Source organism: Triturus cristatus, chromosome 8 (assembly GCF_964204655.1).
Source record: "Triturus cristatus chromosome 8, aTriCri1.1, whole genome shotgun sequence".
NCBI classification, from domain to species: Eukaryota; Metazoa; Chordata; class Amphibia; order Caudata; family Salamandridae; genus Triturus; species Triturus cristatus.
In genome coordinates this window covers 363,951,810-363,976,766 of record NC_140591.1, presented here as the reverse complement: position 1 = coordinate 363,976,766, position 24,957 = coordinate 363,951,810, and the positions used below count along the sequence as shown (strand labels likewise).

Below are 24,957 nucleotides of genomic sequence, written 5' to 3'. Positions count from 1 at the left end.
TTGCATGTACATAGGAGAGCCAAGATTAAATTGGTTTTCCCAAGATATCCAAATATCCAATATCCCAAGATTAAATTAGTTTTGTTGACACTTGTGGTTTGAAGACCGAGAAAGTAGGGCCTACACCAACAAAATGAATAGAGCAAAAGCACATCAGAAGTCATAACTTTCTTACTTGAAAGTATAGGAAATGTGTTCAGAGCCCGTCACTGAACCTCATGTTGTGCATGAAATGGGAAGTGACGGCAGCAGAAGGTATGGTCCGAATTTCATTAAAAATACCAACCCACAAAATGTACCCTGGAGGCAGGGACTCCTGTGAATGCCTAATAATCTTCGGCAACAGCAAGCCCATAGATGGTGGCCAGTGTATTCTGATCCTGTGCCTTGTATGAACACTGAGGAAACCTGAAAGAAATTAAAGTTCATACAAGATCCAAACTCATAGATGGCAATCCTAGACAACTGCCACTGTGAGACGACTACCTTGAGTCGCTGGCCTTTGCCCATATGGCAATTGCAAAATAGGTCCTTTGACCAGACATGCTACCAGCTTAGAAATGGGCCTAAATATACCATGGACAAAGCAACAACGCATCAACTTCAATAATCAGAATTGTGCCCACCTCAGCACCGCCTATGTAAATTACCATATGCAGATATGACTATATGAAAAGTTAAAACTTTGGATCAGTGAACATCACATAATATTAGATGCAAATGGTCCTCCACCCAATTGACAACATGTTACCCATATCAAGCTCACACCAAAGACCAACTGGAATGTACTGTCAATGAAAAAGCCAAATAATACTGTCCAACAAAGATAAGTCTCTCAGATTTTCTTCAGAAAAGACAAACATGGATGTTCAAATTATAAACTAATTCACTGGGCCTGAATGATATTCCTAACAGCAATACGAAGGGATACAATACACACCGGTTTTATCATTTTATTTTGGCCAGTGTACACTTGTATAAACAACCTATATATATATATATAATATATATATCAAATTTAGCTTCATATGCATCCTCGTCCTCCTGATTTTGACTTCTGCTTTGCTTAGTTTAGGCCGAAGGAAACAACACTTTATTACATATGATTTGATAAGATGCACTTAAACGCGATTGCCATCATTCTCCAAACAAACAAGCAGGCTTGGTGTAGTCGTGATACACGATGGACAGCTACTTTTGAAAAGATTGTTCAATTTCTCTGGCACACACCCTGGCTTCTTTTTGATATGCTCTTCTGTTTTACTTAGTGTGTGCTGTCTGCAATATCTCATTATACACAACTGGGCACAATGCACTGAAACATGAGAGTGGTCCTTCCCCAACGAAACTATGAAGAACGGTCTAGTCTTTATTCGGATATGCGGTCTCTCAGCACATTCCACCTGATATCACACACCATTAAGCACTCACGCTCTCTTGAGTCCCTTTATAAAAACAGGCAACTACTTCAGACTGTGTCTTCTGGGGACCCAATGCTCTTTTGAACTAATTTAGTAGAATGTGAGTGCAGCTCTTAAAGCTATGATAAGTTCATCACAACCATATCCATCTTCCCCCTCCATTTCTCTTGCCCTAACTGACCATTCACCTCTACTGTATCTCTGCTAAACAGTACCTGCTCTGCTTAAGGCCATAACACTGGGTACCCAAGCAGCAAAAACCGTGTGGGCGTTGCCTTTTTGAGTCAATAATTCATTAATTTCTCTCACAGTGTGTTTGTACAGAAACATGAATCGATCTAGAGTGCCCTACAATGGTGAGTGAGTTTGTGCTTGTGGTTCTGAAACCTACTCTTTAAAGGTGTTTTTATTGTTTTTTCCCAATTGTAGGACATGCAATGGACAAGAGTCACCGCATTGTCCTTCCCATATGTACCAGAAAGTATCAGGTGAAGTGCTGCTGTACAATGTTTGATACCAATCCTTTCTATCACCCGCAACTATAACCCTTCATTAGGCAGATGAAAACCCTTAAAACCCAGAAGAAACACTTCTAACTATAAGGTAGGGAGGCCACTAGTCCAAACCACAGATCATCCATCACAAAATTACACACCACCATAAGAATTTTAATGACTTACCAAGGCCCTTTGGTGTAATTCCACTGCTGTCAGCGGGATTTATTACCCAGTAGTAGTACTTCAGAGTATGCATCAGCTGCAAGACTGTTCCAACCCTCCGTATCGTAGTGTAAATAGTAGCGGTGCCAATAAATTCAGCAGACAGGTAGGTGTAGAGGGAGAGTTGAACCTGCAAAGTAATAACAATGAAATGCATTACACAGTTAATTGAAGTGCCTGTGACAGATTAGAGATATGCAAAGGTTTTGTTATGTGAGCATAGTCTTGTATAGATCTCCAATAGTGGCCATCCCATATAGTTTGTGGATTTTAGTGTTTTCCTCACCTTACACCTGGCGTAATTTTCCACGCAAACTGCAATATTACCTCAAGAGCAGTAGCATAATAATGAATGTGCCAGTTTCACACAAGTTCACCTTAAAACCATTAACTCACAATTTTGAAACTGGGTGGATTTTGAAGATGTTTTTTACCCCTGTGTGGATTTTGAAGATATTTTTTACCCCTGGGTGGATTTTTAAGATGTTTTTTTCCCTTGAAAAAACTTAAAATGGGCATTAAGGTTCTAATTTGCAGTGAAAATTCATATAAACGTGTCCTTGTGAACTATCGTTAACCTTCACAAAAACATTAAGGCACGTTGTGAAAGAAAAGCTTTGCAACTTCGCCCTCCCCCCCACAATAGACAAGGATGGAGAAAGCACAGTTTTATTAACTAATACTCAGAAGAATAAGTTTATTATTTTTCTAGGCTTGTGAATGACGCTTGAAGAGAACAATGGATGGTGAGGGCTAACCAAAATCCCTGTGTGTATCCTATAGGTGCATTTATTTTTATTGTGATGTTCTGCAAAATATTAGGCTGGCAAAACAGCTGAAGCTAGCTCATGACAAACTTACATTTTTGTGTACATCTACTAAGGAGTATTATGCTTTCTATTGAAGCACTGCATTGTTACAGAAAAGATAAGGACTTTCATTCAGTGTATGCTGTTGTGTGGTTACTCCATGGCTGCTATTTCTAATATTATCCCTAAAAACGAGGCTATGCTGATATTTTGCGACCCGGAACGTGTTATACACCTAATATTTTAAAACCGCATATGTAGTCAGCCACATATCAATTTTTTTAGGCTTTTAATGTAATCATGCACATATTTGCATGTATTTCTTATGCAAGCGACCTAGAGAGATGAATCGCCGGCATCTTTTAATTTCTATATTGTTAATGGTATGTTCCATTTCAAAATTACAATTTAAGATGTTATTTAGGAACATTTAATGCAGCACGCTTCAAGTTTCACGAGAGGAGGCAGCAGTAAAGTCTTTAATTTGTTCTACAATGTATTTATTTCATTTTGGAGAGTGAGATTAAAAATCGTTTAGATTGCGCCATAAAAATATATACATACAATTTATTTACAAGCAATTCCTCTTCAATTAATCATTTAACTGTAGCTATTTTAATTCTCGAGCAATTCGAATTTCAGAGCATCTATAGACTATAATTGGTTTTCTTTTTTTTTTGTTTACACATTCCGATGAAGGTTTCCTATTTGAAATATATTTAGCAGTCCACAAGACCCATTTGGCCTGATGTACTAAGTTTTATTGCATTGGCAAACAGACCTACTTGCCTGTTTGCGACTGTAAAAATGCATTTTAGTATGTATGAAACCCAAACAGTGATTTGGCTGCACGTTACGAAACCGCCAATTTGGGTTTGCGATCAAATACCGATTTGGTATTTGGAAGGGGCATGTTTAGGGCATCCCTTCCAAATAGAGAATGGTATGTATTAATGTTTTGCAACCAAATTGCAGCAAACATTCGGCCCAAAAATAATGAATTTGTGTAAGATATGGGAGTCCTAGCAATCCTCACCACATTCACTAGGGGAACCCATCATTTTGAGTTAGGCCACTGCTGGCTAAATGAAGTAGCACGGTCTCAAATTCTTCAAGAACTGAAAAGTAATAGAATTGGGATCAATTACATGTTTCTCCCTTGAAAGGTCTGTGCTGTGGGTTTGGAGAGACCACTATTGCGATAAATGAAGTGTACTGTCTTATAATGCATGCATCCGACACAGGGACACTCATTCTTAGTGTGAACTTCCACAGCTTTCTAGAGCGCAAAGTACACAAAAACATAGTTTGTAATCATCAGTAAAAAAAGACGACAAAAGAGGCAATACTTCCATAGTGCCAAATGTTCTACTAATTACAAACACAAATGATCCAACCCAGGTTAAGCTGTTGACCAAGGACTTTTATATTGGTTATAAAGTGGGTCTTTGTATGCGTACCTTTGCAGGCGTGTGTATCCATATGGCAGGGTTGAAGAGTATGTGATCACAAAGTTGCTTCAGTAAAGGTGCTCCATGAGACAGGCCATCGAGATATTTTGCAAAGGACAAAAACTGCTCCAGCACCGCTCTGGTTATGTGAACTCGGGATGACTAGGACAAAAACACATCAAGTCAGAATATACATTTATTAAAGATTTGACAATTCACCACAAGTCACAAAATGTCTGGCTCAAACGTCAGTCATTCATAAAAAGTCTTTAAGAAATAAGGCACATTACTTTTCAAGTGATAAATGCCCAAATAGCTGCTTCGTCTCAAGCTATGAGTCAATGGACACTGTCAACATTGATCTGAATTCAATGCTACAAACTTTATTTTTGGCAACTACCCACATTGTTAGTGTGGGTATGTCTGTACTGCATTGAATGGCGCATTTCAAGGCAGTCTCAAAAGTCAGCACTTGTTTTTCTCAGTTACTAGATCACTTAGCTCTAATCTACGGTGGCTCCTCTGCAATGGCGAAGGAGCACCGCCACACTGTTTCACAGTCAGCAACTGGAAAATAAAATGATATTTTATTATCATTTTATTTTTCGGTAACTGTCTGAGCCAAGCGTGAGCAGGGAGAAGTGGGGCTGGGCCGTGGCAGGGATGAGGAGTGGAGTGCATTTATAAGTGCGCATGTCAGTTTGGCCAGCCATCTTAGGCCGGCCAAATAGACATGTGCAGTTAGGTTTCTCCAACCCAGCTGTGTTACACAGCCGGGTGGAGGAACGTCACAGACTCCCTGTGTCTGAGTGAACATTAAACCAGCCCAGTCAGGCCATGCGCTCATGCTTGGTATAGCATCTGAGCAGCGTGGGGATTGGAAGGGGAGGCTGTTATGGTGTTCCAAGGACTGCTGGGAGCAGGAGAGCAGAAGAGCACTGAGGTGTGAGGGGTCAGCAAAATCAGGCAAATCTCTTTTTTTTTTAAAATTATTAATTCCACCCCCGGCCACCTTTGCGGCCCCGCCGTCCCACCACTTTTCATTGTCTCTATTCATCCATGGAACCCTACACAACTATACGTTTTCTCTCTCTACCTTCTCCCAGTGTTTCATATTGTTGAAGAAAGCATGTGACCCACTTGTTGACTAGGACAACAGTCTACACTTCTGCTTCTCAATATAAACTCAGATTGAATCCTGAGATTGCCTCATAATCAAAACGCTTAGAATATAGGAAGTCGCTGAAAGTAGCACCTTGCATTAAATGCTGACATTGGCTCTGTAATGTACAAATTATGCACTGGTACAGTTAGCTTATGTCAAGGAATTTAGGCATGGCGTCGTTAGACTGGATGGCTCTTCTCTTCTTAAGTTTAACTTCATAATATGTTGTCACTTAATATTTCACTTTTTGCTATTTAGTTTTCTCCAGTCAGTACCACTTCCTCTCACAGATGAAATTAAAGAATGAGTATGAAAAAACACTTGTTAAGGTGTTGAACTATTGATAGTTATTTGCATGCCAAAAGTAAAAAGCATGCATTCAAGACAAGAATGTATGTATTATCAGAACTCAAACTGATGTTTGGAGAAAAATAGCTGAATGTTCAAAATGTGTTTAAAGCTATTATCTGAGTTGTAGAGATGTAGTACTCATATTTACACCTCGGTACAGGGAGGATTGCGTCTATGGTATGTATGTAGTACCCTTGCAATATTTCAGTTGCCATTTTAACATTACTGCTGGAAACCCTGCCTAATGCACCAATGTGATCACTGCTGACAATCTTGAATGGGGTGTTCACTTTTACATCACTAGTATTGGAAGCTCTGAATGAATTTATTGAACATAAGTAGCTTTTGATACACAAAAGGTTGGAGATCCCTGCTGTAAATGAAAAAGGAACAGAAGCAACTATTCAATTGTTTTGAATACTTTCCACAGTCACTTTTCCTTTTGTGGATTCTCTTGAGTGTCCTTCGAACACAACTAATGGAACAAAACAGAACAGATGTCCTCAAAATCATTATTGCAGTCGCAAGAGAGCATCTGAAAAGGTCTTTGTGGATGTTCATTTTCTTCAAAGAATACCTTAAATCTGGGAAGGTAGTGCCTCTTTCAAATGACTGTTGTGAGTTGTGTCAGTTTCTAAACTCTGATTTTGCCATGCATTATATCATCACTTGACAGTGCATAGACAGTATTAACGTGGATACCCAAATTGTGGTTCACAAATCTAAGGCACTGGGTTCACAATACATATAATGTATAATGAGTAATTGCTTCTGGGAAATGACCACTGGCTGTATACACTTGCCCGGGGCTGCCACTAAACCAAGCCTAAGGGACAAAGCATGGTCAGTAAAACTTCAGTGGCTTTCAGAAGTTCATGGCAACCACAATGACACATAAAGCCTCAGGCAGAAACTTCAAACTGTAGGCACACAGAACCCAGCAGACTAGGGATCAATTATGTCTAAGAATCATAATAATTCTCTCTAGACTGTGCAGGTACTGATTCGGCCTGCCTGGTTTGCAAGCTTCAAAAGAAGAAAGCAAGCGACTTTCCTTGGGATAACCCTATTGCCATTCTATATGCTTCTCTTTAAGATCTTTCTACAGGTCAATTCATTACATTGGTATCCAAAGAATAGCATTCACATGAGCGTGCTCTTTGCAGCGCTCTTCTTTTATATGTCTTTTTAATCCTATTCGAACCATTCATCCTATGGCAGTCCTCTCTTCTTGTGGACCTTTCTATTATATATATATATATATATATATTACCTACTGGCGGTCGCCAGTAGGTAGTTATAGTTAGGACCTATTTTCCATAGGAAATTTGCAACATTCTATTCCCAATAACTTTGGCGCCGGTTGACGAATCTTCACAAAATTTTCAAAACTCATGGGGTGCTCTGGTCCGCTTCTATCTTGAAAGTTTCGGGGTGATTCGTCAATCGGGGGCCGAGAAATAAGGGATGTCCCAAAATGTGTTTTCCCCATAGGAAACTTTAGACTACAGCCCGAACTACTGAACGGAATTACACCAAATTTGGCAAAATGGTAGCCTTTTGTTCAGAAAGATCCCTTTTTGTTAAATGGTGTAAATCCGTTCAGTAGTTGCTGAGAAAATCAAAATTAAAAAAGTTTCGATATCTATGGCCGCGCAGCAGCCTCGTACCCTCCCGATCACGAGCTGAATGCTAATTGGCTGTCAACACTCCAAAGCAGGAAGTGTTGGCAGCCATCTTGTGCCTCGTTAGAACCGAGGCACAAGAAATAAATCAAACAAACGCAAAAAAAGAGGGAAGGGGGCAGGGTAGAAACACCCTGACCCCCTAGGCCTGCGTTTTAAGTTGGGAAATTATTTCCTCATCATTCCTGAGGGTCCCTGGGGGCCAACTAGTCCACCATGTACCTACAGTAAGCGCCACGGAGCTGCGTTGTGGAGTCTTGTAAAAAGGGGCATGGCCTCTGAACACCTCTCTGCAACGCAGCTCTCTGGCGCATACTGGAGGTTCCTGGTGGGCTAGTTGGCCCCCAGGGACCCTCAGGATTGAAGGGGAATTACTTTCCCAACTTAAAACATGCCACAGGGCGTGTTTGCACACGTCACCTCAGCCCCCCCCCCCCTCCCTTCCCCAGTGTGCAAACGCGCCCTGTGGTGCATTTTAAGAGGTAGTTTTGATCCCCCTGCCCTATTATGTACTAGGGTCTTACAGAAGAGGCCATGGTAATCACAGGGGTACCCCAACGCAGTGTTCCCTAGTGTATGTAGGTGTTTTAACTGTATTAAAAGTGTCTTTTAGCATAGCACTGGCTCCAGGACTAGTTAGTCAGAGTCAGTTACCACCAGTACCCATCTGAAAAAGCTGAGGGTACAGGATGATTTTGCAACAAGGCCTCTTTCTGCTCCTCTCTTTGTTCTTTCTGCACGTCTTCCTTCTTCCTGCACTTTTCTTCGTCTTTGACGACTTCTGTTGCTTCTTTCTGCATTTCTTTTCTTCTTTCGGTGTGTTTTTTTCATCTTTCTTCACATGTCCTACCTCTGTAGGCATAGTTAGAAACTAGCATTTAAAAAACCTTAGAAATTCACTGAAAAATCCATAGGTTTCAGGCACGTTATAGTTAGGAATTAGCATTTAAAAAACCTTAGAAATTCACTTAAAAAAACGTAGGTTTCAGGGGCGTTATAGTTAGTTGGGCATTTCACTCGTACAAAACCTTTGAAATTCGCTATAGTTAGTTCAGCTAACTATAACTCGCGCACCCGCAATGCACTGCTGATGACGTCACATATTACATCACTCATGGCATGGTCAGTGACATCACTCATGACATCACTGATGACATCTTAAATGACATCACTGATGACATCATCCTTGTGATAGAGTGGCAGACCTCCTCTCACCCTAATATAACCTTTGATACACACATTCAAAAATAGAAACTAACCTTTTCAAAACAATGGACATACCAATACCACTTACAACACACCTATTTAGTAATTCCAAGAACTACAAACACATCCGCTCATTCACCAACAGTCCTATACAGTCACTCATACATGTACTCACTCATCATATGTACTCATACACCTATACATCCTGTTACACAATGACACTCATCCATAGAGTTACTCACACACATAGTCACACAAGCAAACAAAGTATCAAACATCCATTAAATTGCTTATACAGTAATACACACACCACCACACTTACTGCTACAGAAACTTACACATACTTACTCTCTTAAGCAATCACTTATAGAAACACATACCAATTTATACAGGAACTCTTCCAATCTCTCACTCTCACATATACTCGCTTATATACACCAATACTCACATATACTAGTTTAAAACATATGTAGTTACTCATAAAGACACAATATTGAGACAGTCATTCATTCACGAATGCACCCATACACACACTCATCCACCCATACAGTCCTGCACACATGCTTTCTTCAACACATACAAGCAGTGAGTCACTCATTCATGCATCTATGCACTACGTAATACCCCCCACCAAACCACTCAGACACTCATACTGATACTCAAAAAAACAAATAATAACCTTTATAGACACTCATGTAGCTACTCACCAACCCATGCAGCCACTTATACACAAAGTGAGAGACTGATACAGATATTTATATATTTAAAAATTACTCACTAACCCATGTATTCACCAAGATGCACTTAATCAGTCAGTTAAACAATCAATTTTTCAACAAAAAAAATCATCCATTTAGACACTTATATACCCATTTATTCTTCCATCGACTTTGAGATATACGTATATAAAATATATTTAATTTTCAGAAAAACACACATTCACTGGATGATGTCATCAGTGATGTCATCAGTGATGTCATTTGAGATGTCATCAGTGATGTAATATGTGACGTCATCAGCAGTGCATTGCGGGCGCGTGAGTTATAGTTAGCTGAACTAACTATAACGGGGGAATTTCAAAGGTTTTGTATGAGTGAAATGTCCAACTAACTAGAACGCCCCTGAAACCTATGTTTTTTTCAGTGAATATATATATATATATATATATATATATATATATATATATATATATATATATATATATATATATATTGAAAGGGTATCCCCAGGACACCCATATTATGTATATATGCCAATATTAAAAGGACGCCCCCAATGCACCAATTGGCCATTTTCTGTCCCCCCTCTCCAATTCTTCAGGGCCTGTGCATGGGACAAAGGAGGTTTCTGTTTGTCTGATCCTTTCTGGCACCGAACAACTGTTTAGTGAGATTTCTTTTTTATTTTTCTTTATTGCAGATTTATATAGCGCAAACCCGACCCGAAGGTATTGGAGCACTTTACATGAGCACCGGTTACTTACACATTCAGGCACGGGGAGATTAAGTGATTTGCCCAGAATCACAGGATGTGCACGCGACCAAGGCTCAAACCCTGGTTTCCAGCACCACAGTCGGCAGTCTAGCCGACGGACCACATGATCGAAGGCTGACTTCAGGGATATTTCATATACATGTAATGTGCATGTGATGTCAATAGTGACATCACACACATTAGATAAGCATGCAGGGATTCCCTAGGCCCTCCCAGGTCCATCCAAGGATCGAGCTGAAAGAAACAGCTATAGGAGGGGTTAAGAGCAACTATAACTGTCCCCAGCTCCTCCCTGACCACTTTTATCAACTTGAAACACTTTCTGTTCTGTAATTGGAGGGAAGGAGGTGGGACAGAAGGTGGGGCGAGATGCCCAGCTCCTACACCCCTCTTTCTCGCTACCCTTCCATACGTGACAAACAAAAAAGAAAGACATTAACCAGGAGGGGGAGATTTGAAGGAGATGGACTCAGATTATTTCTAGTCCCTTCCTCTTTCAACACCCACCAGGGTCAGTTTCGCACAGCTCCTTTTCTCATTGCCTTTCTATTCAAGAGATGCATTGGAAGAGGAAGAAACTGTGTTTCTGCACTGCAGCAAAGAGCCACACGTTGTTCGGGTTCTCTTTAGCTTAAAGAAAAATCCAAACGGTGTCTTACTCCATTTGTTGACTCAGACACACAATTTCGTGCAACGGAAAGGAACCAGATGGGGTCTGGATTTTTTTTTATTTAGCCTCTAAAAAAATCAAAACAAAGCCCGGTTTCTTCTTGGGGGAAAGACACACACCTCTGTCCCCCCTAAAGCGTCCAGAAGCTGTTTGCATTTCTTAACCTATTAAAGACTCCAAACAGCACCATTTCAAAGGTGTCGATATATAGAACTGCCCCCACCCCCCCCACAGAGCAGTCGAATGCTGTTTTCATGTTTTCTTAGCAAGTGAAAGAATCCACACAGTGCCAGGTGCTTTGCTGGGTTGAGCAGACTAATTGTATTTTGAATTATTTGTTACAGAAAGGAAAAATGCAAACAGTATTAAACTTTTTTGCAGGGGTGCAGACGCACGTTTCTGAACTCTTGCAAAACCACTGAAGGCTGTTTTTGTTCTTATCCTAATAAAGAATCCACATAGTGCCAGGTACTTTGCTGGTGTGCTGACACACACCTTAACAACCCCAGCAAAGAGCCCAGGAAATTTTAAACAGCGCCTGGCTCCTTGCAGGAGAGCAGTCACATGTTTGGGACTGAGCTCGTCTAGCATCTAAGCAAATCTACCAATTCAAGAAATCTCGGAACATCTGGAGAAGTCCTGGCTGTCATGGCCAGTGACGATTACACCACTTTTCTTACCCAGGAACCCTGGACATGTCAAACAAAGGTACAAAAAAACACAAGCCAAGTAAAAGGTCCAGTCGTTATGGACGGTAACAAATGCAGACAAGGTGGTAGGTCCCAAGGAGGGACTAACAAGCGTTATTACGTATCAGAAGCCAGCATTTAAGAAGGTTAATGACACAAGCCAATGACAAATATGGGCGCAGAGTGGGCGGGGCTTCCACTGCAAAATCTATTACAGCATGCCTCACAGAGCGAGCTGTGCATGCGTGCTGCCACTAGGCTCGACCTAAAAAGAATTCCTTAACATTTGTGTGACAATACTCCCATCACCCAGAGTTCCCACACTTGGAGCAATAAAAACAGCACCTCATGTGTGAGTGGGGACCTATTGCAACTGACAGGAAAAGGCCAATTAAGTGACAGTGCGAAGTCAACATAGTCTCAAATGTGGGCTTCATATGGTCACAAATCTCAGCTAAGATCTGACATGCCAACTCTGTTCCTATGCAATAGGCACACTCACATGTGGAGCACTTTAACTATCTGGAAATGTGTGGGGCCATTCAATTGTAGGCCAAGTGCCTAAAGTTTTGTGACAGAGAAAAGGAAGAAATGTTGATCATATATGGATATTTACATGGGTTTCTGGGAAATTAAAAGTGTAGGATTCATGCAACCACATCACTGTGGTTACCTCTGCATCTCTGGCATTCTGAAATGTCTGGCAATGGTAGGTTCCCCTTGGTACCGGCCAAGCCTGTGCCCAAATACTGCAGACATAACCTCATCAAAAACATTCACTGGATTTTAGTGCATGGATCCCTGGTCAAACCCAATGGAAAATACTTGTTTGATAACCCCATTCTCAGAAGACCCAGAAGAACAACGTTGGGAATCAAGCCTTGGCAGGGATATGTTCCTGCACGAGGGAGACTGGCGAAAATCACCATATTTTGGCAAAATAATGCTAAAAATATGACAAAGGTGACATTCAAGTCCATCTCCCAACCAGTCATTCCGGGTGAGGGAGATCTGGCACCCAGTTATAGATACTTTATGATGGGTAGATGTTACAAATATATGGTGGTGGTATGATCTATATAATTCAGGAGTGTTATCCATGACCAAAGGGCATGTTCTATATTGGCATTTCGCTTGCAGCTGTTTTACAGTGTTCTAAAATACACTGCACCCAGGTCCTTACACAATGGCATGCTGAACTCAGAATACTTTACAGGACTGATACTCGCATGCTCAAGAGACCCAGAGGAACAGAGTTTGGCGAGTCAAGTCTTAATTCCTGGGTGAGGGAAACTGGGGGGCTTAACCAGGTTGTGGAGAAAATTCTAACCGTGCAAATTTCCGGCCAGTCAATGAGGTTGAGAGAGGTCTGACTCCCAGCAATAGAAACCACAGAATATGTAGATTTTTAAAATACATGGATGCGAGTGGTTATCATACAGCCAAAGGCTGTTACCCGGGATTACAACCAGGTAGTCTAAACAAACAGTTGCTTTCGAAATTTCCCAAAATCATTGCGCCTAATTTATTGTTTGCGAGTACCTTGAATCCACTAATAAAACCCATGCATGTGCTGTGCCCTCATGTTCAGGACACAGTGGAAAAAAGTTCTAATGCAAGCCTTGGCAGAAACATGTCCTGACTCTTCTACTGGAGCAAGGGAGATCTGGCTTGCACAATAGATTCCCTAGGTCATGTAGAATTAGAAAATATATAGTTTGCCATACAGTTTTGAGTTTGATCTGTCATCAAATCAACAGTGCATCAAACATGATTTAGCTACATTTTCGTGACCTGTGCTAACATTACATATTTGTGCAAATTACATTCCTAGAAATCCAGGACATTTGGCATTACCAGCCTTTAGATATTTAAGGCAACATTTCCTTGGTTAGCGTTCCAAGATTTGTGTTTGTTCATTTTGAGAAATTCAACTAAATATTGAGCCAATTCGTTAAAAATAAATTAAATGTCTCCACGTTTTTGCATTAGATCACCAGGTTGCAATGATATGTTTCTAGGTTGCAATGAGATACTGATGTCAGGTTTGCACCAATACATAGCCCAGAATATGCCAAAATCATTGTTTGTAAGGATGGACAAAAAGACCGTATGAAAAAACAACAGTGAGAAATTGGGTTGTTGGTTGAGTGGGGTTTTACACTGCTCAAGGAACAGTTTCATTCCCTGTCAGAGAAAACCACAAAAGACCCTAAATTAATCTGTGCTTGACCCTCTAGTAGCTTGGCACAAAGCAGTCAGGCTTAACCTAGAGGCAATGTGTAAGTTATGCAGCACACAAACAGTAATACAATAAAAACAGAAATCAAGAAAAATCCCACTCTGTTTTTAAACAAATTTCATACATTATTTGACACCAAAATAACAAAAATCCAATCAGTAGAACTGAAGTTATGAATTTTTTAAGTTTAGGGTGAAAACTAGTGCCTAGAAGATGAAATCGACAACTGCGGAAATCTAGTCATGTGAGACCAGGTCAAAGTCGAAAAATATGGCTGACCGTTCTGGAGCGCGAGTCGGATACAAAAAGTGGATGGGCCCAGTCAGCACTTACTCTCAGAATTTGAAAAAATTTAAAGAAAAATGTTCTGAGAAGGTAGATGTTCACCGGAACAAGGCTGTAAGCGGTGTCTGAGGAGTCGTCGTCATCGTCTGGAAACCACCGGACAAAGTCACACTGAAGATTTCTATATTTGGACTTATTCTCTATTTTGGAAGTCAAACATCTCCAACTGGACAAGGCTGTAGCAGCCGCGACGAAGTGCATTCAGTGCCAGAAGATAGAGGGATAGGATATTGCCAAGCTATCAACACTTTGGGACTTTACATTGAAGGATCAAAACTATGTCTCCCCCCTAACACCTTACAAATCATTAATTAGGTGAATTAGAAGATTTGCTCCATGACTTACGCCCCTGGGTGGACACTATTCCTTCAGGGAAGAGGCCTCATTTTTTTGAATACCGCTTGGCTGCACCCAAAACTCTCAGCAGTCATGAGGAAGACCCACCATGATGTGCACTCCTTAACCCATACACAGAGGGTGGAAATATCAACAATATTTTGACCAGTCCATGTACTTGGTCAAACCATCCTGAAATTCAAACTAATGCCATTATAGGGTGTAAGTTGAACCATTTGATTATAAAAAATGATTAACATTTGTATATCTTATGTTTAATTATTGTATTTTATTGTATAAAACACTGTTACACTTTATGTCACTTTTTTCGCTAAGTCACGTTTTAGGTGTTTTGTATGTGTGACAGCCATGTATGGAGGGAATTATACTTCTCAGTTAAATATATGATTTTGAATATACAAAACGGACGAATATTAGTGTGGTGTGTTTCCTTACATTCATTGTGCATTCATAGTATAAGAGGTGTGCCACATATTGGTCTAATACGGACAACACACGTTACGTGTATTGGTTAATGAACGGCTCAGTTCCAAAATTTAACAGAATATAGCGGGAGATGCAGCAAAGTGAGGCTGACCAGCGATGCAGCTAGGGCAGATAGACGAGCAGGTTGGTGCCAGTCTCCTCTCGCTTCTAAGAGCAGTTTTTAGCCAAATATTTTCAAAGTCCCAAGTTTGGGAATTTGCCTATCTGTGCACCTCTAGCACCACTCACAAGGGTCAATGACTGGGGAAGCACTTCCTTGGAGGGTTAGGACTCAGGCCGGGTCTAGGTGGGGGTTCAAGATGGTTGGAGCCTTTTCTGTCCTTGAAGCTCTGATCAGGAGGCCAGCCAACTAGCCCTTAGAATCACTCTGGTAGTCTTGGGTTCAAGCAGTTGAACAGGGCTCAAGCAGCAGGGCAGGTCTCTGAGAGCTCAAGGCAAGCTTCAGGCAGCAGAGCAGTCCTTTCAGGTGCAGCAACGCAGTCTTTTGAAATAAGCAGCAGGCAGTTCTTCCACAGGTCCAGAAAGTGAACTGAAGTTAAGAGTGGGTCTGAGGGTCCTATTTTTATTCAAACAAAAAGGTAACAGTTCCTATGGCGGGCAGTACCAGTAAGGTATATTGCCTAAAGGGTGGAGAAAGAGTGGTCGAGAAGGTTCGTGGTGATGTCTGTGGTGTAGGCCAGATACTCCTGGGTGGTTTTCCAAGTGCCCTCACACACCCTTGCGGGTGCAAAGCATCATCATAGGGCGTTGCTCCTCGTGGGGGTGGCGCTGCAGTCCCTCACGGGCCCTTCAAGAGGGCTCTCTTTCGGAGATCTTTTTGTTGGAGTAGCTGTAGTTGTGCGTGCGGGTGTGTGGGGATGGTGGGTGACGTGGTGAGACTAAAAAGACCCTCAGGTACCCCAAACGGTTTATTAGTGAGTCCGTAGGGTCTGGATAAAATCTAACGGGGAGTGGTGCCTGAATAGCACTCTAATGAGTAGGGGAAAGGATAGGTTGTCCTGCTACTCTAAACCCGTGTGTGAAAAAATTTAGAGTGAGAGTAAGAACGTGGAGTGGGTGGTCAACATGTTTCGCGCTGCCCGTGGTCCCTAATGGATCCTTAGCGCTTCGTCAGGACCAAAAGTGAGAAATTACAAAAAAATTACAAAAAAATTGAGCTATAGGAACGGGTGTATCCTATAGTCCCATCTTAAAGGGAAACACGTATTGTTCGTGTCCCAAGAAGCAAACCCAATATTACGTGGGTCCAGGCTGTACCGGATATAGATCAGCTGGGGCGGGGGCGCCAGTTAAGCCCCGGGTAAACTGTTCCGAAAACCTACGTGCCACCGGCGATCCTGGAGGCACGTAGGTTTTCGGAACAGTTAGATAAGCAGAACCTCATCGAGGGTTATCAATACAGCCACGTTAGTGGTGTCTAAATAGCCAAAGAAACCCCTTCTTAATATTTCTCAATATCTCCTTCAGTACGCTAATAGTCAATAGTCTGATCTGCATTGCCTATTTGTTCACCACTATAATATGATAGATTTTTAGTATTTACAATACTTGTTTTCTCTCATCTTTGCTCCCCTCGGCCTCACTATACTCATATACTCAAGTCTAATGCATAAAATGAGTAGCTGCAAAAATTCTTGTTGATTAGCTAATTGTTTAATAATAGCTTCGTACACTCTTCAAAAAATAGATTTGCTCCTTTAACATACAACATGTACTTTGCCTTCTTTTTTTCTCATCATTCATATCTACACATTGCATCACTGACCGCCTTCAAAGCATTCTAAACAATACCTATTTGATTGTAAGTTCAACATTACTTAATATTATTTAACATGTACTCCTGAAAGTCAGGTTCCAAAGGAATCACCCTCTCATAGGTCTATAGAAAAATATTACCCTTATTTTTCAACATCAGAATTGTGGCTGGCATAGTTTTATGATCAGAAGATATCCTTGAAAATATATATATATATATATATATATATATATATATGCAAATTCACTTAAAAAACCATAGGTTTCACACATTTTATAGTTAGGTGGACATTTCACTCGTAAAAAACCAATGAAATTCCCCCGTTATAGTTAGTTCAGATAACTATAACTCACGCGCCCGCAATCCACTGCTCATGACGTCACATATTACATCACTCATGACATGGTCAGTGGCATCACTCATGACATCACTGATGACATCATCCTAGAGTGGCGGTCGCGCGAGTTATAGTCATCTGAACTAACTATAACGGGGGAATTTCATTGGTTTTTTACGAGTGAAATGTCCACCTAACTATAACATGTGTGAAACCTATGGTTTTTTAAGTGAATTTGCAAGGTTTTTTAAATGCTAATTCCTAACTATAATGTGTGTGAAACCTATGGTTTTTTAAGTGAATTTGTACGGTTTTTTAAATGCTATGTTATGTATGTATTATTATTATTTCTTTTAAGGTTTTTCAACGTGCGCGCACTGAGCGCGCAACCTGCGATTTAACAAAAAAAAAAAATGTTTTTTTCACCCTTCGGGGTCCTTCAGGGACCCCCTGACAAAGGCTAGGGGGTCAGGAACTCTCTACCCTGCCCCCTTTTCACGTTTGCCACCTCTCTTTTTCACTGTCGCACCCAAAACAAACAAAATGGCGGCCGACACTTCCTGATTTCGACCGATTCGAACGTTGACTGACATGTAACCACCAATCAGAATTACGCTTGCGCACGTTAGGGTGCGCGAACCGTGCGCGCACGGTGCGCGCCTATAGATATTTATGTACTTTTAACTGCAATTTTCTCAGGAACTACTGAACAGATTGACTCCATATATGCAAAAGGCACATGCCTGACCTGAGGACTACCTCTCTGCCAAATTTCAAGTAATTCTGTTCAGCTGTTCGGGCTGTACCTTCGACTAAAGGTCCTATGGGAAAATGCATAGGGAAAACGCGTTTTGGGACCCCCCTTTTTTCTCGGCCCCCGCTTGACGAATCACCCCGAGACTTTCAGGGTAGGAGCTGAGCGGAGCGCCCCATTAGTTTTGAAAATTTCGCGAGGATTCGTCAACCGGCGCCAAAGTTCTTCAAAATAGAATTTTCAGATTTCCTATGGAAACACGGTCCTAACTATAACTATCTACTGGCGACCGCCAGTAGGTAATATATATATATATATATATATATATATATATATATATCCATTTTAGACATCATTTCCTAAGTAATTGAAATAAACCAAATACATGAATATTGCTTATATGGGAGTGAGTAGAAGGTATATCCTAACTCCCCTCTACATATACTCCTCAAACCACCAGCCACGCGATATAGTGAAATATGCTTGCAAAAGTGAATTTGACCTTCTTCTTATGGTGTGAAGACATAAGTTTAGTAATATTTACCCAAATCATAATTCAAATCCCCATTCAGAATTAAGAGGTGATCTCAGCAAGCCAACTCTAGATGTGGTGCATCCAGCATTGTCAGATCATCATTATTAGAACCATATATGGAGCATAATGCAACTGAATCTAAATTGTAAATTGTTTGAGCAATTGCCTAGTAACACAGTTTAAAGGCTAACATACGTACAGCTAGTATACTTCCTGAAGTAGATAGGATTGTGAGTCCTTGAATAATCAATGCCCATAAGTTCCAAACCACTAAATAGCACCCAAGTTGTTTCAGCATAGCCCACTTTTTAGGCAATGTGTGACTCCAGTAGGCCTACAATTACTGGGGTATATTCTGATATTTCCTCCTTGATCCTTCCCAGTCTGCCACAGTCATTAAGCCCCTTAACATTGTAAAAAACTAAACACAAATTTAAAGGGTCCATATAGAAAGGTCATGTTTATAAATCTGAAAAAGATCCTGGCCACGTAATGCAACAATAAAGCACCAAGAATCATGCTTTCCTGCGCTCTCAACAAATTCTCTTAAATCCTTCCCTTCACCCCCAATGGCTCCACCTACATCCGCTCACAATACCAGTGACAGTGACACTCCCTCAAGCCCTCCTTTGTGTTTGCCCTCATCTAGATGGCTGGCGAGAATCTCTCACCTTCCCCATCCTTGGAGAATATGCTGTTAGGCATTCCTACAAGGAGAGAGGTTTAAAAGCAGTTGGAAGCACTTTTAGAGACTCCTATGTAATTGATTAGTGCATCCTATGTCATTTACAACACTTTCTATTAGCATGATCATTACAAAAATATTTTTTGCAATGTACCAAACAGTACCCAAAGTCCTTACTCAATCGTGCAGCATTACATTTTGAGTCTGACCATAAACCATTCAATTTTCTAACAAGCATTTGAAATAAAAGTGGACCATTTTAACAATACACACAACAAATATCACTTTTATTTATGTCCTTTTTTATTTTGGACATCAATAAACAATGAACATTTTGATCTTATTGGATATCAGCAGAAAGGTACAAAAATCCATTTGATTGTTAGCATCAAATATAAGATTATAGGTGAGGTTGATGACAATAAGAGATGGCACATTCAAAATTATATTTCCAAGTATAGATATGCATGTACAATTTAGTGGGAAGAGTCTATTGCTTTGAAATTATGCACACCCTGCAGTTTCCAACTAAAGGAGTGTCTGTAGAGCAGATTTTATTTCTATTAAAGAGGGTATTTCCCCAAGATCCAAATAATGTACATTCCAATAATGAAGCCCAAGGTGATTAAATATTGTATGCATGGATGGGCTATCCTAAAATAAACTGCAATGAATGAAGTGGATTATTGCTTATAAAGTAGTACACAAGCCTGGTAAACACAAACCATTCAAGAATATAAGAGTAAAAAAAAAATCTATTTTAAGACATGCAATTTGCTGGTAGTGCAAAGGGCAGATTATTTAATTTCAGTGATTAAATGAATGTCCTGTTCTATCGGGTACAAACCTTCGCTCTATGTATTTAGTAAACAAAAATAATTCCCAAATAAGCTAGAGATTCTTTCCAAATAGGAATATTGCTCCATTACTTTCAAATAATTTATTATACGTAGGAATGCATTTTACCCCCTCCTTATGAAAGGCATTCTGTGTTATACTATTGAGATTTTATTGCCAAAATGTATGTCTCAAATTAGCAATATCGAATCTGTTAAAAATGTGAGATTCTTTTTCTCAGCTAATGGGCAATATATTTTAGCTGAGATTATATAGATACAGAATAGTAGAAAACACAATTTATCAACATTCTCTAAATATTATAGAAGGATTCTGAATAAGACTGATAACAAAAGACTTTTTAATTTCTGTCCAAAATCAGGAAATCCTAGCGTCTCTCTGATATTTGCTAAGGCGATAAAATATTTGGCATATTTGGTTACAAATAAAAGAAGAGGATGGTTAATAGATATTGCTATGAGCTTCAGGAAAAGGACTTACTTGCCTGTCGGTGTGCAATGTATTAAAATATCATCAAATAAATACATAAATTGCACTAAATTCTAATACCACACCTTGCAATTAATGTATGGATTGTTTTAACAAAATATAAGGGAAACAATAGTCCAAATTCTACCAACATTAAAGAAGACCATGTTTATTTATAGGTTTCAAGATGTTCACGAAAAGCGGACACAAGATCCTCATTTCTTTTTATTGGAACAATAGTGATCCAGTATGTCGAGAGTGGATAAGAATACTCTCTTCATTGGCCATTTATGCTGTTTTTCATTACTATAACAATTACCAACTGAATTACAAAAAATATGTTTTATACTGGCAGTCTTTGGGATTCAGATAATTTAACTCACCTTTGCAAGGGTTTGCAGAATCCAGGTATGAAATGGGATTAAGCTATAATTTGATACATCCTATTATTAGATTTCTATTCTTCTTTACATTCTCAGTTCCAATATTTCATTTGTCCCTTTCTTTTTACCTATGTCAAGATTGCTATTTGGAATAGCTTTATTTGAGACTAAGTAGAAGAATTAAGCAATTTAATGTTTGCTACTATTATTAAAGATTATATAGTGGTATAAATATTCTTTTAACAAGGCAAACCTTTCATACTATTTAAGATATCAGGGATGCTATCCCCTAAAATATATTTTATGCTGTTGTCGTGGTTGATTTACACCCATGGGATAGTCCCAATGGACCAAATGTCTATTAGCTTATACATAGAATTAGTGCAACTGGAAACCTTTAAACCTGAAAACTTCCTATCAATTAACACAAAAAATAAAGATATTGCAATTTGATTGTGACAGGCCTAGATGCCAGAAGCACATTAATGGCCTCTCTATGGAAGAAATGCAAAGATGTAACTACTTCAATGTAATAATCTCTTGAACGTTGTCACTTCTTTAATAAGAAAAATTCAAATGAAAAATAACGAGCAAGACAAATGTGATAAAATCTTTGGAGCTGATCCATTATTAATAGCCATATCTTGTAAACATACACCTTTACTGCTGCATTCTGCTACAGTATGCAATAGACTTGAAAGTAGAAATCTGTATTTAATGGAGTATAATGCAATCCCATATTTATTTAGTCTTCAGGAATCAGCTGCCTGGGTTTTTATCAAATTAGAGCTGGATAGAGTTGTAAAATACATGTTAGATGGTGGTTGGAATAATTTTTTATTTTTATACAATTACGATATGCTGAACCAAGTACAATTGCTGCTCATTAGTAGGATTCTTGCAGCCAGCAATATAATATGAATTGTGGTCTAACAAGTGATATGAGGGAAATTCTGGCACTGTACGATCTAAAGACAGGATGATGAATATAAAAAATGAATAGCATAGACAAATGTAGTCAATTATATGATAACAAGTAGGGAATACATGGTAGATAGTACACATCACTTTTGGAAATAGGACAGCACCTTATATATCGGGCAAAACTTAAAGCATACTCTAATGGAACAAGAAAACATCTAACCACGGCAGTAAGATGTAAGAACAGCAGGCACTGATAAAGGGTGTGCATGGATTGTAACGTCAATGCTAGTGGTTGATAAACTAGTCATAAGTACTTAAACACCATCAGAACAGTCAAAAAAGTGACATTCGTCTTCTACACCATAGGCCATAATGTGTCTACTGGGTATATTTACTGTGTCTGTTTCCTAATTTGCAATTGGGCTCCACTTAGGAAAACCGAGATGCTCAAAGTAAGGAATAGAATTCCATGTAATGCTTATTTAGTTTCATGATCTTGAAAAACAAAAAAAAGTATTTAACATATGAACTAGAAGTTTTCAAACAAAGGCACCGTCTATGGGTTATCATCCATAATTGTATAACATCAATGGTCTTCCTTCATGTATAAAGAGTACTGTTTACAGAAAGATCCACACAGGCATCTTGTATAGAGCTCAAATGGTTAAACGATTAATCATGGTTTAAAAGGCTTTATATGGAGTCATTTAAAAAGATATCTGCAAATTTCTAAGTCCTAAATACTGCAAATCTCCAACATGTAACTTTTGCTGTATTTTGTCTGCAGACAGTCTGTGTTAAAGTGACCAGCTCGGTAATTTGTTCATGATTGCAGTCTTTCATTCTCTTTCCATGGCATATATTTCTTTTTCTCTGATCACTCCCTATCTGACCACTGAAAATTACAGGCATTACTGTTAAGGCAGATGGTGCACTCGTCCTTTTAGTTTTCAGTTTATCTCAAGGCGCATTCAAAGCGTAAAGGGAAGCCTCAGAAACATTACTAAAGTAATTTCCAAACACAGTCTTTCAAATAACATGAAAGTCTGACATATGAAAGCATTCTGGCTAAAGTAGGTCATTGCGCATAAACACTTGATATGACAAAGAAAGGAGAAGGCATACCATAAAACAGGAAAAATCATAATGCAACCAAAGATTTTCTCTTTACACACAGTCTTTGGGAGAATAGGAGTTATTTTTCTTACAAAGACAACATTTGCATCTAATACATAAACAGGAATGAGAGTAGACAGCATAATGAAGCAAAATCTTCTTTTAACAAGGCAAACCTTTCATACTATTTAAGATATCAGGGATGCTATCCCCTAAAATATATTTTTATGCTGTTGTCGTGGTTGATTTACACCCATGGGTTAGTCCCAATGGACCAAATGTCTATTAGCTTATACATAGAATTAGTGAAACTGGAAACCTTTAAACCTGAAAACTTCCTATCAATTAACACAAAAAATAAAGATATTGCAATTTGATTGTGACAGGCCTAGATGCCAGAAGCACATTAATGGCCTCTCTATGGAAGAAATGCAAAGATGTAACTACTTCAATGTAATAATCTCTTGAACGTTGTCACTTCTTTAATAAGAAAAATTCAAATGAAAAATAACGAGCAAGACAAATGTGATAAAATCTTTGGAGCTGATCCATTATTAATAGCCATATCTTGTAAACATACACCTTTACTGCTGCATTCTGCTACAGTTTGCAATAGACTTGATAGTAGAAAGCTGTATTTAATGGAGTATAATGCAATCCCATATATATTTAGTCTTCAGGAATCAGCTGCCTGGGTTTTTATCAAATTAGAGCTGGATAGAGTTGTAAAATACCTGTTAGATGGTGGTTGGAATAATTTTGTATTTTTATACAATTACGATATGCTGAACCAAGTACAATTGCTGCTCATTAGTGGGATTCTTGCAGCCAGCAATATAATATGAATTGTGGTCTAACAAGTGATATGAGGGAAATTCTGGCACTGTACGATCTAAAGACAGGATGATGAATATAAAAAATGAATAGCATAGACAAATGTAGTCAATTATATGATAACAAGTAGGGAATACATGGTAGATAGTACACATCACTTTTGGAAATAGGACAGCACCTTATACATCGGGCAAAACTTAAAGCATACTCTAATGGAACAAGAAAACATCTAACCACGGCAGTAAGATGTAAGAACAGCAGGCACTGATATAGGTTGTACATGGATTGTAACGTCAATGCTAGTCGTTGATAAACTAGTCATAAGTACTTAAACACCATCAGAACAGTCAAAAAAGTGACATTCGTCTTCTACACCATAGGCCATAATGTGTCTACTGGGTATATTTACTGTGTCTGTTTCCTAATTTGCAATTGGGCTCCACTTAGGAAAACCGAGATGCTCAAAGTAAGGAATAGAATTCCATGTAATGCTTATTTAGTTTCATGATCTTGAAAAACAAAAAAAGTATTTAACATATGAACTACAAGTTTTCAAACAAAGGCACCGTCTATGGGTTATCATCCATAATTGTATAACATCAATGGTCTTCCTTCATGTATAAAGAGTACTGTTTACAGAAAGATCCACACAGGCATCTTGTATAGAGCTCAAATGGTTAAACGATTAATCATGGTTTAAAGGGCTTTATATTGAGTCATTAAAAAAGATATCTGCAAATTTTTAAGTCCTAAATACTGCAAATCTCCAACATGTAACTTTTGCTGTATTTTGTCTGCAGACAGTCTGTGTTAAAGTGGCCAGCTCGGTAATTTGTTCATGATTGCAGTCTTTCATTCTCTTTCCATGGCATATATTTATTTTTCTCTGATCACTCCCTATATGACCACTGAAAATTACAGGCATTACTGTTAAGGCAGATGGTGCACTCGTCCTTTTAGTTTTCAGTTTATCTCAAGGCGCATTCAAAGCGCAAAGGGAAGCCTCAGAAACATTACTAAAGTAATTTCCAAACACAGTCTTTCAAATAACATGAAAGTCTGACATATGAAAGCATTCTGGCTAAAGTAGGTCATTGCACATAAAGACCTGATATGACAAAGAAAGGAGAAGGCATACCATAAAACAGGAAAAATCATAATGCAACCAAAGATTTTCTCTTTACACACAGTCTTCGGAAGAATAGGAGTTATTTTTC

The 24,957-nt window shown here is 39.2% G+C and overlaps 1 protein-coding gene across 6 annotated transcripts in view; it reads right to left on the bottom strand.

The window, feature by feature from the left end:
- NBEA (neurobeachin) overlaps positions 1-24,957 on the bottom strand; it is a 1,788,010-nt gene that overhangs the window by 1,216,557 nt on the left and 546,496 nt on the right. For all 6 annotated transcript variants that reach the window (XM_085621699.1, XM_085621702.1, XM_085621701.1 and 3 more), the window contains exons 12-13: positions 4,410-4,562; positions 2,102-2,270 (exon numbers count right to left, since the gene is read on the bottom strand). In XM_085621699.1, coding sequence (XP_085477825.1) covers positions 2,102-2,270; positions 4,410-4,562 — 322 coding nt within the window. The remainder of the gene's footprint in view (positions 1-2,101; positions 2,271-4,409; positions 4,563-24,957) is intronic.